At 34.9% G+C, this 16,639-nt stretch overlaps 1 protein-coding gene across 1 annotated transcript in view; it reads right to left on the reverse strand.

The window, feature by feature from the left end:
- LOC136041461 (Ig-like and fibronectin type-III domain-containing protein 1) overlaps nucleotides 1-16,639 on the reverse strand; it is a 259,166-nt gene that overhangs the window by 114,561 nt on the left and 127,966 nt on the right. The window contains exon 10 of the mRNA XM_065726145.1: nucleotides 2,405-2,614. Within this exon, the coding sequence (XP_065582217.1) occupies nucleotides 2,405-2,614 (210 nt within the window). The remainder of the gene's footprint in view (nucleotides 1-2,404; nucleotides 2,615-16,639) is intronic.

Raw genomic sequence — 16,639 nt, forward strand, 5'->3', positions numbered from 1 at the left:
GTTAGGAATCTTCCCCTTTAATCTACCTATTTGAATTGGTTAAATCCACTCTTAAAGTGATACTTCCTAAGCAAAGTTCCCCTAAGACAGGTGGATATCTCCAAGGTGGAACATACAGGTTTCACACCAGCAGGTAAAAGCTGCACCAATATTGAGGTATATCGCTGCTTTTCACCATCGAGGTATCAAGAATAGTCTAAAGGGCATTAACAAGAGTTCTTCAGATATACATAATCGCCAAGAAAATATCAACTTGAAACATCTATTAGTAAAATTCTAGTATTACAGCTGTTCGCTATCTCTGGAAGTTGTTTAGCTAGGTCAATGAAATTTTCAACAAGAGATATGTAACCAAACTGGGAACCAAGTACGGTGCCTTTCAAAAACAAGCCCCCTCCCACTAAAAAAAAACAATGACTTTCTATAAACTTGGAATTTTTTTGGGTAGTTGAGATGATTCTCAAATATAGATATAAAGCCCAAAAAAAAAGGGTGGGAATCTGGTTTCAACATCATACCTCTAACACATCCCTACTTATATTTGAAATATTCTAAAAAAAGTTCAAAACTATGAGAAAGTTCAAATTTGGTTTAAAATCTGGCTCAAAACTTATGAGTCGTCTTGCCTAGGCCTTCAATAAAAGAACAACGGAGTTTAAGCAAAACGTGAGAAAAGCATCGATTTAAAGTATAGTCCAGTGTATCTCAGGTTTGAATCTCGGACCACCCTAATTTTTACATGAAGAAGATCCGAAACTAGATATGCGGTCGATATAGCGATCGCTGAAAGTTGGCAGGCATATCAGGGACCGGAACAGATTAAATTAGAAATAGTCGCTTCCGTGACTTGAATATCTGGGGGGGGGGAGTGGAAGGACGGTTAATTCGGAAAAATTAGAAAAAATGGGGTATTTTTAACTTACGAACGGGCTATCGGATCTTAATAAAATTTGATATTTAGAAGGGTATTGTGTCTCAGAGCTCTTATTCTAAATCCAGAAGGATCCGGTGACACTGAGGGGAGTGCAGTTAATGCAGTAACCTGTCCAATTAAGCGGAACTTAATTTAATGGGAAATAAAATATTTATGACGCAAAATAAAATCCCGGATTTTTGAAATACCACTTATCTAGGGTAAGAAGTGAAATTTAACCGTTAAAAATACTACAGATCTTAAAAAACTATCCGTATTTAAGGATATTGAGAAATAACCACTTCTTTCTACTACGGACCATGGAGCCTTACGGAGACCATTGGAATAGTGCTCTTGTAAATATTTGTTGTAATAATAAAAGGAACTGAACAGAACTTCCTATGTGCGTCTGTGGGCCGGACTGATGTGGTTGACCAATGGTATAAAAGATACATTTTATGGGATCCAGTAACTTTAACTGATCTATATTGATTGTTGGGATGACTTCTGGTCCGTTTATTTAGGAAAACCATGGAATATCGTCAGTGTCTAAATGTCTTACCGTTTGTAATTGTATTGTTGTAATTGTTTATTCTGTGGGGCATATAGTCCCAGTAGCGTCTTTATAAACAGTCCCTGTACCATTATGTGTTCCGTTAATAAAAGTACATATAATGTTATTTAAGCTTCTCGTCAATTCCCAGTTGGTACGCTTCCGATAATTTGTCAGGCCATCCTTAAGGAACGCTACCCGAGTTATAATCACCTTAGGACCGTAACCATATCCCCTCCAAGGGCAAGATTAACAATCCATTACAGTATTACCACAAACCAACTTTACAACACTACAATGAAAATTAATGAAAATGAAACTTTTATTCCAAAGTGATTAACTTGAATGTTATATTATGAGTAATAACTTGCCATTATTCAATTTGTTCCGACAGGGTACTATAATGTTGTAAATTTTGTATTTGGAGAATCTGTTTTATCCTATTGCAAAACATCCCGCTAAGATTTCAGAAACTTTTTCTTCGGAGACCAAAAGAAACACAAGTTTTCTCCAAAAAAAAATCTTGTACAGAGAATAATTGGATAGCTTTTTTGTGGCTGCTAAAGAATTTTCCAACAAAGACTGCTTACAAAAATGCTTTTTACTTTGGTAGAAAGAAAAAAAAATGATAAAACAACTTTCTTCTTTTACAAGTTTCATTTTCCTGTAATTCTTGAACTTCCAACGGCATTTCAGGTACTCTTCGATCCATTTTAAGTTTAGGTTTTAACTAATGAATTTATATTTTTATATTTTATAATATAAGGTTGGTATTATTTAAACTAGTGAAGCTGCATTTTTTGCAATATTTTTAAAACGAAGAAAAAGCCAATGATACATCGCTATTCTTCGCCATAGAGACGTCAATGCTATTTTTAAATGTCCTACCACGGGATTTCTGGGAATGAAACCCGATAAGATCCTCTTCATTTACTTACTTGAAGTGGTTGAAATCCACTCTTGAAGTGATATTTCCTGAGCAAAGCTCCACACAGATCGGCGGGAGTCCACGAGCTTTGCAGCAGGCAGAATGGTCAATTTCATTGGCTAAACAGGAAAAGCTTTCTTTTGCCCATGGTGCACATATCATCAATTCAGGCAACGTTGTTGCCCCAGATTTGACAGGATCGCAAAATTTATCGACGCACCTTTAAAAAGTGAATGTTTAATACAAAAGTAAGAAGTTTGACATAATATAATATAATGACATGGTATAATTCAAAAGTAGTATTAAAAACAGGGACGTACTGAAGTGTTTAGTGCTCGGGCTCCAGAAATTAGTGCTCGGGCTCCAGAAATCCCAAATTGATTTGTATATGATTTGTATTTATTATTTTCCTGTTCCCCTCCCCAAAAACGAAATTTTCGCGTACATACCTGGTCCTAGAATAAAAGAGAAAAACTAAATTACGACCAAGGACCTCGGGAACAAAGTTAGGTGAATATGTAAGACCTCGGACCTTAATTCCAAACAGCGTACGGAATCACCTACCATTTAAGGCTACGGCGCAAGAAGTCTCCAAGTGTGGAGGGTCAATTCTGAGTCAGAGATATTCTTTATTACCTTTAAGCCAAGAGAGTGAGTTTGATCATTGTCTCTGATTCTTTAATAACTAGAGATGTGCTGAAAGCTGATATTCCTCTGTTGCTGTTGGAAATTAAGTTGTAAACGTCTTAGAAAGAGAATGTCTTTGTCTGGTAGTGCAAACTGAATTTTACTTACAAGTTCGAGAGCTGATTTAGAATCGGTAAATACAAAAATGTGTGATTTTTCAGCTCAATAGGTCTTAGGTTTTCGATTATTACTCTAATTTTTGGTGACTGCACGGATAAACCACCTGGGAGCCTCCTAATTACATTTTTCAATAGCTGCTCTGCCCTCTTTCAATGCCCTATTTTCTTGTGTCATAGGGATTCCTATTTCTATTCAATGATAAAATTTGTTTTATACTTTAAGTCACTGTACTAGCTATGTAAAAACATGAAATTTTGGCATGATAAAAAGGGTAGACTAACAAAAATTATAGCTTTAAAACACTCATTTACGAAGCAAAAAGATCCCCCACCATTTTGTCCAACTGTGTAGTCATCAGCACGGGTAAAATATTCAAATACTTGTTTTCCATAATTTTAAGTTTTGCGCAAAAGCGGATATATTGTTGATTTTTTTTATAGGGACAAAAAAAACGTGGAGCTAGAACCCTTGACCCCCCAAATGGGGAGTTTGATGCCCTAACACCTGAATTAGCCAGACTTGTTGAGTTTGTTTTACATTTTACTATACTAAAGCGTCCAAACATATAGGTTTAATATAAAGAGGCTCTCCTTCGAATCAAAAAAACTTCAAAATCATATCAAGTGAGACAATGGAACTTCCTTCAAATTTATACACAATCAAAATGATACAAAACAAAGTCTCTGGGGAAAAGTGATTCGCATACAACACAATTAGATCAAGATATCTCTCAAATTCACATTCTCCCACAAGAGTCTCGTACATATTCGGATTTCATATAATTATATACAACAAAACATAATTATATAAAGTGAGACAATGAAACTTCCTTCAAATTTTTACACAATCAAAATGATACAAAACAAAGTCTCTGGGGAAAAGTGATTCGCATACAACACAATTAGATCAAGATATCTCTCAAATTCACATTCTCCCACAAGAGTCTCGTACATATTCGGATTTCATATAATTATATACAACAAAATATAATTATATAAAGTGAGACAATGAAACTTCCTTCAAATTTTTACACAATCAAAAGGATACAAAACAAAGCCTCTGGGGAAAAGTGATTCAAATACAACAAAATTAGATCAAGTTATCTCTCAAATTGACATTCTCCCACAAGAGCTCCGTTTGTATTCGGAATCACATTTGTTCAAAAGCAAGTAAGTGAATTTCCCTGGAAGGAATCCATTTTATTTGCTCTATTCCAGCTCAGTATTTTGAGCTTTCACACTCCAGGGAATCTTACACATTTTGAGAAACAACGTTGGCAATCTAGTCAATCTACATTTTGATCCAAACGAATTGAAATACAAATGGTTCTTTCATTATACCGATTAATATAACTGCTTGATTCCAAAAACAAAAAGGTTTAAATTCCTGGTCCACCTAGAAATTAGTTGAATTTGGTAGAAAATTGGTTGACGGTAAGGTATCCCTGATACCTTCTCTTAAAAAAATTGAAAAAATCTGAAAAAAATTGGTGACAGATACTTTCTCAATCCTTAGTAGGTAGTAGGATTTTACTTAAGTTATTCCATTCAATCTCAGCGTTTTGAATTTCAATATTGCAAGGAATCCCACATTTCTGGAAAATAGGATCAGAAGTCCACTCCAACCAGGCTTTGATCCAAAGCAAATTGTAGTCCAAATATATCTAGATCAACTCAATTGACCCATTACAGAAGCAAAAAAGCTTAAATATTCAGCCCATTTGAAAATAGGTTGAATTTGAGATTGACTGGAGGTATCCCGGGAGTAATTTTCCTCTATTCATGGACTAAATAAGAGTGGAAAATAGTTTTAATCGGAAAAAAATGGTAGAAGATGCTTTATAAATGAAACTTTGTTAGCATTCAAAATCTCATTTAATGCAAACGAGGTAAGATGATTTGGCTTAAGTTATTCCATTCCATGCCAGTGTTTTGAATTTAACAACTGCAAGGTCAACATTTTTGGGAAATAGCATTAGCGGTCCACTCAAACCAGGCTTTGATCCAAAAAAAATTGTAGCCCAAAATTTTTCTTTCGTTATCTAGATCAACTCAACTGAGTCTTTTCAAAAACAAAAGCTAAAGAGGTGAAAGCTGTTCAAGTTACTTGGCTATCTCTTCAATGTTATTAAATAATAATAAAAAACAAGTTTTTTCAACTGTAAGGAGCAACATTAAAACTTAAAAAGAAGAGAAATTATTACGTATATGAGGAGGTTCACCCCCTCGTCAATATCTCGCTCTTTATAATAAAGTTCAAATTCTGTTCTATTTCCTTAAGAATGACCCCTGAATCACAAATGGTTTAATTAGAATAAATAGCTCTTTTGAGAGTACTAAAACCAACTTTAGCGTAAAGAGCGAGGCGTAAAAAGTTCATTGGATAATCAATGTGTCTTATTTCTTGAAGAACTACGAAGATCTTATAACCAAGCAAAGTACACATTTTTAATTTTACAGAATAACAATATGGTTTCCCAGTACTGACCCAATGATGGTTATAATAACCCCCCCCCCCCCCGAAAAAACAACAAACAAACAAACAAGGAACTGTAAAGGTTCAGAAAAATTCAACACTTGTACTGGAGTGCCATTTTGGGGTATTTCCTGTTCTAGATTTGAAACTATTGTTTTTTAGTATTTCTACTGAGGAAAAAAAAATTGGTACTTAGTATAAAGGGTCTGCATTCTTCATGCGTTAGGTATAATTATTCTCCATTTTGTGAAGTAAGAATTGTTTTCTAACTTCACAGTGGCCAAATACTTTCCCCACCCCCTTAATATGCAAACATATAGCCAAGATTATATATATCCCATCAATTCTGTCACTTCTCTTTGTCTTGTCCCATGCTTTGCTGAAGAAACTAACGAAAAAAAACGGTTCTACAATGCGACAATGGATGAACATTTTTATTAGTCGGGGCTATACCATACAAGTACCAAAAATTCTCTTAAATCTTGAAAAAAAAAATGTCTGCGGGTATCTTATTTTTTTTTTTTTTTTTTTTTATTAAACAAGTTCTCGCACTTTCCAACGTTTTCAAAAATTGGTGCCCGTGCATTTGTGTGCAATTTGTTTTTATCTATTTCTTCGTTGTTGGATTTCCTGACAAAGGCATAGTTATCCGTACGAAACCAAAGGATCCATGTAATACTTTTTGCCCCAGTTCCTACCATTTGAAACCAGGGATAATTACAAGGACCCAAAATTCACATAATGAAGTACAGTGCCACTTATTTTGAAACCAAAAGCTCAAGCTATCGACCTTAAAAGCCTGGAAACGAGACTTTCTGCTACCCAAGAGGCTCTTGATCTGTTCGTTACCCATAATCTTATCAATTGCTTCTTATACTTACATAATAACTTGAAGCCAATCTTTTTTTTATCAGGCCCTGCACCAATAGCTCCCTATTTTCTACCTTTTCTGATCCTAGACGGAACAAAAGTATCCTGAATATGTGGGGAACTACCAACCTTTTAATGTCCCCGCTCTTCACGCTAAGGTTTATTAATGCTTAACTTCAAGTATTTTGTAGTATAAAAAAACATACATCCAGATGGTTATCGCAAAACGTTTCCTTTGCCGATTGTCCTTAAAAACGTCTGATATAAACGTTCTACTGTTTAAGCTACATCTTTCATCTAAAACATGGGATTTTGTATCAAGTCTGCAGCAGCAACTTGCATCAGAGGGACAAAATATAATACCATTGGATTCATTACTTTCAAATCCATCCATTCATATAATCAGAATTATGATAGTAATTCAAAATATTCTTAACTTTTTCCAAAAGGTTATCAGGTAGTTCTTACGACTAGAATAATGCCATTGAACACTTTTCTCATTTAGTCAAAAAAGGAAAATCCTTTGAATCCAAAATTTCGCCATGATCTGATTTCCTAGAATGCATAAGGTTTTCCACTTTCTATTTGAATTCACGAGTATATTTTTTTATTTTTATATTGATCATGGCTGCGGCGATAGCTGCACTGCAGTAGAGCGAACCATAGCCTATAGGAACCAGAGTTTTAAGAATGCTTTTGAAAAACGGTTTAGGGAGAAAAACTGGGGCTGGTGTTTTCCCTCCTTGAAAAATCCCCCCTAGAGGAAATACATCCCCCGTCGAAAATCCCCCCATGAAAATTTCCCCAATCATAAAATCATCACAGAGAAAGCACAAAATATGTAGCTCAAAATGTTGATTAGAAGTCTTAAGAGATATATGATAAACCCTTTCTCCCCCCCACTTTCTGTTTCCGATTAAATCTTGGAAATCGCTAATACATTTTTCTGTCTTCCAATTTATTTCCGCATAGCATATTAACAACTCCTTATCATAACTTGGAACTCCTAGAGAAACATCTCTTCTATTTTAATCCCCCTCCATAAACCCCATTATTGTTATAAATTTGCATAAACTCTCTCCGAGATTCTGAACTAGAAGGACTGATTTCTCCCCCCTCACCCCCTATAGGTAAATATAACCAAGAAACTGACAAAACTTTTTGCTGAAGTATTCGCCCCTCTTTGCCTTGAACCTTCGATTACATTTTTCCTTGCAATTTTATTTTCTGTTTTTATCATCTCTTTTCCTTAATTTCTTTTTCCCTTTTTTCATTTTCGTGCAACGATTTATTAGAGAGCCGGTGTTTAACCCTCTCCTGGAAAACCTCCTCCCCAGGGTTGGTTGGTATCACTTTTGACTTAAAAAAAATATAGTAGAACTCTCAATTCTTGACATAGTTAGCACACTCCAAAGCTTCTGCAACTATGAGGTGAACGTGCAGATGAGGAAGGGGCAGCCCCCCTTCATATACGAAAAAAAATCTGTTAATTTTGGGGTTTAATGTTACTCTTTTATTTTCATAATAGCATATTGGACCAGAAACATTCCCAGAAATCAAGAGAGATTAAATATTAATTTCACATCTCCCTCCCTGCCTCCCTTGCTAGCCAAGATATTTTTAAGGTCTAAACAAATTTTACTGTCTTATGTGAATTCCTTGTTGTTTTGCAATTCCAAACATTTGCATATAAAGGCTTTAAACCTCTGCAACGGAGTTCTCTGATTGTTTTGTAGTTAGTTAGAGAGGGAGATGCCTTAAAGGGTACATTTTAATGCACTCCTTCTATAGTGGTAAAGTTAAAACATTTTTTTTGTCCCACCCCCCCCCCCACTAAAAAAAAAAATCTAGTTGTGGCCCTGGGGATTATATATAAATTTTTATCCTCTCATTTCTTTCTTCGTATTAATTCTGTATTTATCTGAAGGTCCAATGAGACTTGGGATGTTTTGACATTAAAATCATCCCTTTGAGGCATTTCCCTCCTTTCATAGCTACAAAATAGACAGATAACCCCGTTTCAGAGGTCTAAAGAGATTTCTAGTTCTTTTTATAAGCCGAAATTTATTGAAAACCAACCCGCAACGGTGGGTATTTTCCACAGGGTGTTTCTTGGGGGAGGGGTATTTTCTGGGGGGACACCTAGACCCATTTTTTAACTGCTTTGACAAATTTAATCTCATCCCATAAATGCCCCCTCCCCCAAATGTCAAATTGTTAGCCAATGTCTTCTTTCAGGTGCATACAACTCATCGCAAATATCGCAAAACATGTATGGGTCAGTGGAGACTTGAGTTACAGTTGATGATGGCTGGTAAACTAGAAACTATGGCAATGAGTATTCTGCGTTGTCTGGTTGCGAAGTCGTCATTGGTTTTTATTCAAAAAAGCTTCTACATGTTGGGATTAGAAATAAATACTGCATTTGTATGAAGCATTGTAGGAATGAAAACACTTTGCTTCCCGGCCATCCGTTCATGTTTTATGAACTGGCAGGGACCAAGCACGGATATGGAATTTGATTTTTTAGTCGATGCGTTTCGAATCGTTCCAACTCTCTAAAAATATATAACTATATATAACTATATAATAAAATAACTATAATATAACTATATATATAAATAATATATAACTATAAAAAAAATATATAACACTCTCTAAAATATATAAGATATATCGTTGATGGTGACTCTGGCACCTACGCAGAGCTTACAGCCAAAGTACCGTACGGTAGATATACAAAATAAATTGATTTTGCCAACCATGCATGCAAGTGCCTAAAAAAGAGGCTTTACATGAAGCAAAAAAAAAAAACCCGAATTCAGGAGGTTTATTAGAAGCTTAAAAATAAAGAAAATGGGCGACTTTGCAAGAAACGCAATTGCATGGACAACCAGAGAAGGGAAATGTGTCACAGACCTTGTAAATAAGCTGAAAGCGATAACATTGCATTTCTTTCGAGGTGATCATAGACAATACCCAGAATACTACAAAATGGATGGTAAAATTGCTGAATTCAGCGAAGAAGGTGCCCCAAGCAATATTTTCCTTAGTCATGTGTATTCAGCCTTTGACACTTCAACTAGAAGAGCTCGATTCCTCATCGGAAACAGTACTAGCAACCATGCAGAGTATTTTACGAGCATAGTTACTAAGCTTATCGTGGGGGGGGGGACATAATGGTGGCAAAAAGAGCCCGATACACAATTAGCGTTACCACTGCAGTCATAAAATATTTTAAGGGACATTCTGCCCGTTTGCGTATATTTTTGGGAAGTTTAAGGTCTACATCAAGGCGTTTGTTGAAGAGACTTGCTGAGCAGCGGGCCAGAAGTGCCATAAACAAGCAGACATGGAAAGCTAAAAGACGTCTGTTTGCAAAACAATCTACAAAGCAAGTTTCAAAACCCGACAAAAACTACGGCCCAAATTCATGCGTTCCAGATTTAGATACTGTTTCTCTTGAACAAGCCATAAGTGATTTTTTGAACCGTGTACAGTGTACTAACTTTGAAATTCACCAAATAGAAGAAGCAAGGCGACTTCAGGGAAATTGTATTGACATCAGATGGCTAGAATACGGAAAAGATAGGGTAGATGCGCCAACTGCTTTATCTCAAAACTGTCAGACTAAAGCAATAGGACATGACTACATCGGCAAATAGCTACATCGACTTTTGAGAAAAAGGGGGACTTCAAAGCAGGAGCATCGTTTGGGGAGGAGGCAGTTGTCCCCCATTAATGTGGAGAAAAATTATTATATACACCATGCTCCTTGACTATTCGGATATGAACCTCTCTTGCACCCCTACCCCCCTAAATAAATGCTGGAGATTCGCCCATCTGCAAAGTCCATCCTTCAGGACTTTTTGTTTATATATGCGGATATTCTGCAGAGAGTCCTAATGGAATAGCCACTTTTTTGTCTGGTGATACGGAGGTTTTGAAAGTAAAATATCCTTTCAGTGCCAAAAGTTTAAATAGACTAAATTTTTCTTGGAAACAAAAATAATGGTACATTACAGCTTAAAAGTTCTCATAATCATTTTTACCAAATACAAGTACAATTAGAGTGTTACAACATAGATTTTGGCTATTTTATTAATTTTTTTTCAGCAAAGGCGATACATTTATTGAGAAAATCAATCGTGACGAAGAATTCTAGCAGAATAAAATGGAGCCAAAATTACAAAAGTTTGAAGCAAAATTTACTTGAAAAAGTTCAAAAAATGTAACAAAAAAAGTTACTTGAAGCAAAATTACCAGAAATAGACGACCAATATTGTCAAGAAATATGGAAATACGAGAGCCGTTTTTATAAAAGAATTTGAACAGAATTAACACTCACGACAGAGAAACTAGTTGCTACTATACGAATTAAAAAAACAAAAACAAAAAACTAGTAGATAATTTCAAAGATAACATGGCCTTTCCACGACGGTAAATAAAAGTTCAAATAGGGATAAATCCTTTTGATAGATACTGATAATTCACGAAAAATACAGGATATTTCTGCCACATGCACAGTGACCGTCATCAGCAGAAATACTCACATCTAATCAAAAATCTATTCAAAGGATTTTTCCCTATTTGAACTTTTATCCATCGTTTTCAACTGAAGGTTTTTCAAAAGAAATTAAGGAGCAGCATGAAAAATTACAACAAACAGAAATTACAACGTACAAGAAGGGGCTTACCCCTCTTAAACACCTTGCTCTTCGCCCTAAAGCTTTTTAGTACTTAAAAAAAACCTTTTTATTGTTCTAATAAAAAGATCTTTGTGTTTCATGAGTCGTTATTAAGGAATTAGGACACAATACCAAATTTAGCATAAAGACTGTGGTGTTGAAGAGGGGGCAAACTCCTTCATGTACGTAATAATTTCTGTCCGTTTTAAGTTTTAATGCTGCTGCCAATTTTCAATTAAAAAAAACTTTTTTCTAGATTAATTTCTGGTTGTTTTTGAAATATTGCCAAGAAATCTGGCTCCACCTCCACGGAGCCCTCTCCCCACAGAAAGATTCTCTAGACAATTCAATCACGGTGAAAAATTTACCCCTGAAAATTACCCACAACATTTCCATCCTTAAAATAGAGTCGACAAAGAAAAAGTAAGACAAATACAAAGAGCTTGGAATAGGAATTCCGGAAAATTCCCCCAGTGTAAAATTTCCTCTGACGAGTTCACCCCCTCCCCCTGGAAAATTCTCTCCCCATGTAATATTTTCCCTGTAGAAAATCCCCCGAACAAAAAATTCATCAACCCTCCCTCATCCGAAAAATTTATACAAACTTCGCAATAACAAATACTATACGTAAAAATGGGCAAATTTTATAACTTGAAGACGTATCCCAGGGGGTTATGGGGGTCATATTCTCCCACGGTTAAAGCATTATATCCTAAAATTTTGGTCAAACGATTTAGAGAAAAGGGGCGTCGCAGGGAGGCTTGGTGCCCTCCAATCTTTTCGGTCACGTAAAAAGGACACTAGAACTTTTACTTTCTATTCAAATGAGTCCTTTTCCAAAAATTCAGGACTGTTGGTTGGACATAATCACCCCTTGGAGAAATTAAATAAAAAAACAAGTTTTTTTAAATGAAAGTAAGGAGCAACATTAAAATTTAAAACGAACAGAAATTACTCCGTATATAAAGGGGCTTTTCCTCCTCAACGCCCCGCTCTTTACGCTACAGTTTGACTTTTTCTCTTTTAAAACATACTACTTATAAAACAGTATAAATATAAATCTACTTTTAAAACAGTAAGAAACTTTAGCGTAAAGAGCGGGGCGTTGAGGTGGAAAAGCCACTCTCGTATACGGAGTATTTTTTGGATTTTTGACTTAATGTTTTTGAATTAATGCATGTTTTGATCTTGGTTTCCCGCATATAAATAATTAAAACGAAATTTGCATATTCATTAATTGCAATTAATCGGAAGATTTTGAGAAAAAAGGAGCGAGGGAGGAGGCCTAGTTGCCCTCCAAAGTTTTGATTACTTAAAAAAGCAACTAGAACTTCTAATTTTTTACAAGCGTTTTCATTGGTAAAAAATATACGTAACTTACGGAATTAACTTATGTAACGACCTTCTATATTCGTTTGTTTTTATTGCGTATATGAGGGGGTTCAACCCTTGTCGATACCTCGCTCTTTACACTAAAGCTTAGATTTTGTCCCAATTCCTTAAGAATGACCTCTGAATCACAAAGGCCGTAGAATAAATAGTTGAAATTACTAAAAATATTTTGGCCTAAAGAGTGAGGTATAACGAGGAGGTAAACCCCTCATATGCGTAATAATTTTTGTTCGTTTTAAGTTTTAATGCTGCTCCTTACTTTCAGTAGAAAAAACTTTTCATATTCATTTTTTCATTGTTTTTTCAAATAATGCTAGAAAATCCTGCGCCCCCTTCATTGAAATTCTCTTCCCCCATGATAAGTTTCTCCATGGAAATATCCTCCCACGTAACCCCCCATCAACTCTCCCCCCTGAACCAAAAAAAATCCCCCTGAAAACGTCTGTACACTTCCCAGAAACCATTACTATATGTAAACACAGGTCAAAGTTTGTAACTTGTAGCCCCACCCACTGGGACTGCGGGGGAGTAAGTCGTCCCTAAAGACATAGTTATTCGGTTTTTCGACTATGGTGAATAAAATGGACATCTCAGAATTTTGATCCGGTGACTTTTGGAAATAAATGAGCGTGGGAGGGGGCCTAGGTGCCCTCCAATTTTTTTGGTCACTTAAAAAGGGCACTAGAACTTTTAATTTCCGTTAGAATGAGCCCTCTCGCGACATTCTAGGACCACTCAGTCGATACGATCATCCCTGGGGAAAAACAACAAAACAAAAAAACAAACAAATAAGCACGCATCCGTGATCTGTTTTCTGGCAAAAAATGCGAAATTCCACATTTTTGTAGATAGGAGCTTGAAACTTCTACAATAAGATTCTCTGATACGCTGAATCTGATGGTGTGATTTTCGTTAAGATTGTATGACTTTTAAGGGGTATTTCCCCCTATTTTCTAAAATGAGGCAAATTTTCTCAGGCTCGTAACTTTTGATGGGTATAACTGATCTTGATGAAACTTATATATTTAAAATCGGCGTTAAAACGATTCTTTTGATGTAACTATTGGTATCACTATTGAGCCGGGTCGCTCCTTACAACAGTTCGTTACCACGAACTGTTTGAACAAACAAAAAATAACAACAAATAACACGTATCCGTGATCTTTCTTCTTACAAAAAATATAAAAATTTCCAATTTTTGCAGGAAGGAGATTGAAACTTCGATAACAGAGTTTTCAGATACGTAAAACCTGATGATATGATTTTTATTGAGAATTCTTGACTTTTCTGGGATGTTTCCATCCCTTTTTAGAAATCAGGCCAATTTTCTCAGGCTCGTAGCTTTTGATGGGTAACACTAACTACCAAAATAATAAGCTGATTCTTTTGATATAGCTTTTGACACACAATTCTGTTTTTTAGGGTTTCGGTTACTATTGAGCCGCGTCGCTCCTTTCTTACAGTTCGTTACCACAAACTATTTGATTCAAGTTTAAATTAGATACAATTTATGAATAAGCTTCACAATTTGTAGAAGCTAGCAAAATATGTTTGTGTAGTTAATTTGTGGTGGAATTCATGGTGTTTTAACCTTTTTTTCATGATATTTAAAAAAAAAGTTCATAAGATTTTATTCAAATTCCAAATTGATCGTTGATTTATTTGAATTAAATTTTGTTGGATGGATACTAGAGTATTAAATTAGTTGCATCTTTCTTATGCATTTTATTTTTGGGGTCATTGTCTTTTTTTTTGTAATGCAGACAAGTTGTTCAGGTTTGTACACTTCTCTTTATTTGCATTTTTACGACCATTGCAAGCAACTTTTTTGTATTCGTAGAAGATCCGTAAGAACTTTTAAACATTTTTAAATGACTTATTTCGGTTCACAAAGATCTAACAATTAGCCTTTTTTCATCATTTGTGTTAATTAGCTTAACAATGGTATGCTTCATGAGAAACTGTTGTAATTTGTATTAGTAAATCTGATGTGTATGTATAATGTATCGTGGGTAAAATCGTTTTATGACAATAACTTATTGTAATCATAGTTATTTTTTATTGAATCTTATTTTTCATAGTACTACTCTCTTTTGAATTATGTCAGAAGATTTTCATCAGATTTCTAATGGATAGGTAATCTATTAAAGCTGAATTTTTTGTAGGGTGGATGCAAAATTGTGCTCTCAGTTTAGATAATCTAACTTTCTTGTGCATTTTCTTTCTTTCCTTTTTTTTGCGGGCGCGTTTTTTAGTGATGCAAGACCATTTTTCACGATTCTGCTCTTGCTATCATCTATATGTTTTTTTAAAATATAAGCCATTTTTTTTAGTTCATTTCAGGTTTATTTTCATTCTTTTAGAAAAAATATATTTTGACTGACTTGTTTCAGTTCACTGGGTTGAATTATAGCCTGTTTTTTAAAATGAGCTGTGCTTCATAATGGGATGCTTAACAAAAAGTATAATTTGTGTTATGTCAAAATTAGATGCGTTCCTTTTATTGTGAAAACAGTAATGTTTTGAGCTTTTTTCAAATACTGTTTTTTTTAGTATGACTTTTTGAAGTCGTAGCAGAAGATTTCCATAAGATTCCTAATGAACAGGTAATCTGAATATTCCTTTAGGTGGTTGCAACTTTGTGCTATCAATATCGTCCACAGTTTTTATTCATTTTCTTGATTTTGGTGTTTTTTTTTGTGACAAAGATACACTTTTTTAGACTTGTTTTTGTGGTAAAGTAAGATTTTTTTTTCATGGAATAAATTGAAATATTTTGAAACAGTATTTCTAGGAAACTTGTTTCAGTTCAGAAGACCTGAATAACAAGCCTTTTTAATCGGTTGAACTATCTGAATGAGCTTCTTCAACATAAACCGGTAAAGTGTTTCTTAATCAGCCTTATATGCTGGCACCCCCTCTAGAGTAGATAGGCTGGCCGTATTGTCAATCTGTTCTTATTCCTATAAATAAGAACCTTATTCCATATCATCATGTGGTGAAAACTATTTTTGTAAAACGAACTTCGAAAAATTACCCTAATCAGAAACCAATTTATACTAATGAATCTGTCCTGATAAGAGAGGTGGAGCAAGTGCAAGCATTCCATCCCTGGACCTCAATCTTTATTCTCTCCTTCCATTGGGATCCTCTGTTTTGTACATCTTGCCCAAGATATTTTATAGATTATTGTTTAGAATCTGAAAGTATTCTCTCTTTAACTGACTCCCAATCTGCAGAATATTTGCTCCAAAGTTCAAAGAAAATACAGCCCCGGGTTTAGTCAAGGCTCTGAAAGTCATTGTGGTGCTTATATTATAAGTACCCCATATTATCACAATCTGCGAGCCATTTCTTAACGGATCGAGGGGCAAATAAATTTGCTTGGATGACTTCTAAGCAAGGCATTATCAAAAAACACCCATCAAAAATTTGTTTATATAAATTTCTGGTGTGTTTTAACGAGTCTGACAAAAATTTCAGGGGATTTAAGATACCTCTGAATACAGCCTTGCTTCTAGGGAAATGTATTTCAGCATTAATGTTTATATGTTCCACTGATTTTAAAGTATCAACTGTCTTACCTGAATGAATTTATAGGGTTTTCATCAGACTTCCCAAGAACTTACATTTATTTTAGTTGTTTATGTATTAAACTTTCAGTTGATTCCTGCCCTTACCCATCTCGAGTCCTTTTTTCAATGATATCTCATTTTTTAACAAGTAGGGCAAATCCAAAGGAAAATCATGTTTCGAATTAGGCTTTTTACGAGTTTCTTTTAGCTGCTCAAGTATTCAGCTCATTTCCTTCTCAGAGGGTTACCCCTCAGAAAATTCTCACCGCGTATAAAATTTTGCTCGATCAAAATAAACTCATTTCTTATAATTACCAGTTTATTTAAAATCACCCCTGACTCATTCTTTTTATTTTCCTCTGTCAAGGTACAAGGCATTTTGCATAGAAGAATTTGTTCCTAAACCTTCATTTGAAAGCTTAAACCAATTCTTACTTC

Source organism: Artemia franciscana, unplaced genomic scaffold (genome assembly GCF_032884065.1).
Source record: "Artemia franciscana unplaced genomic scaffold, ASM3288406v1 PGA_scaffold_23, whole genome shotgun sequence".
Lineage (NCBI taxonomy): Eukaryota > Metazoa > Arthropoda > Branchiopoda > Anostraca > Artemiidae > Artemia > Artemia franciscana.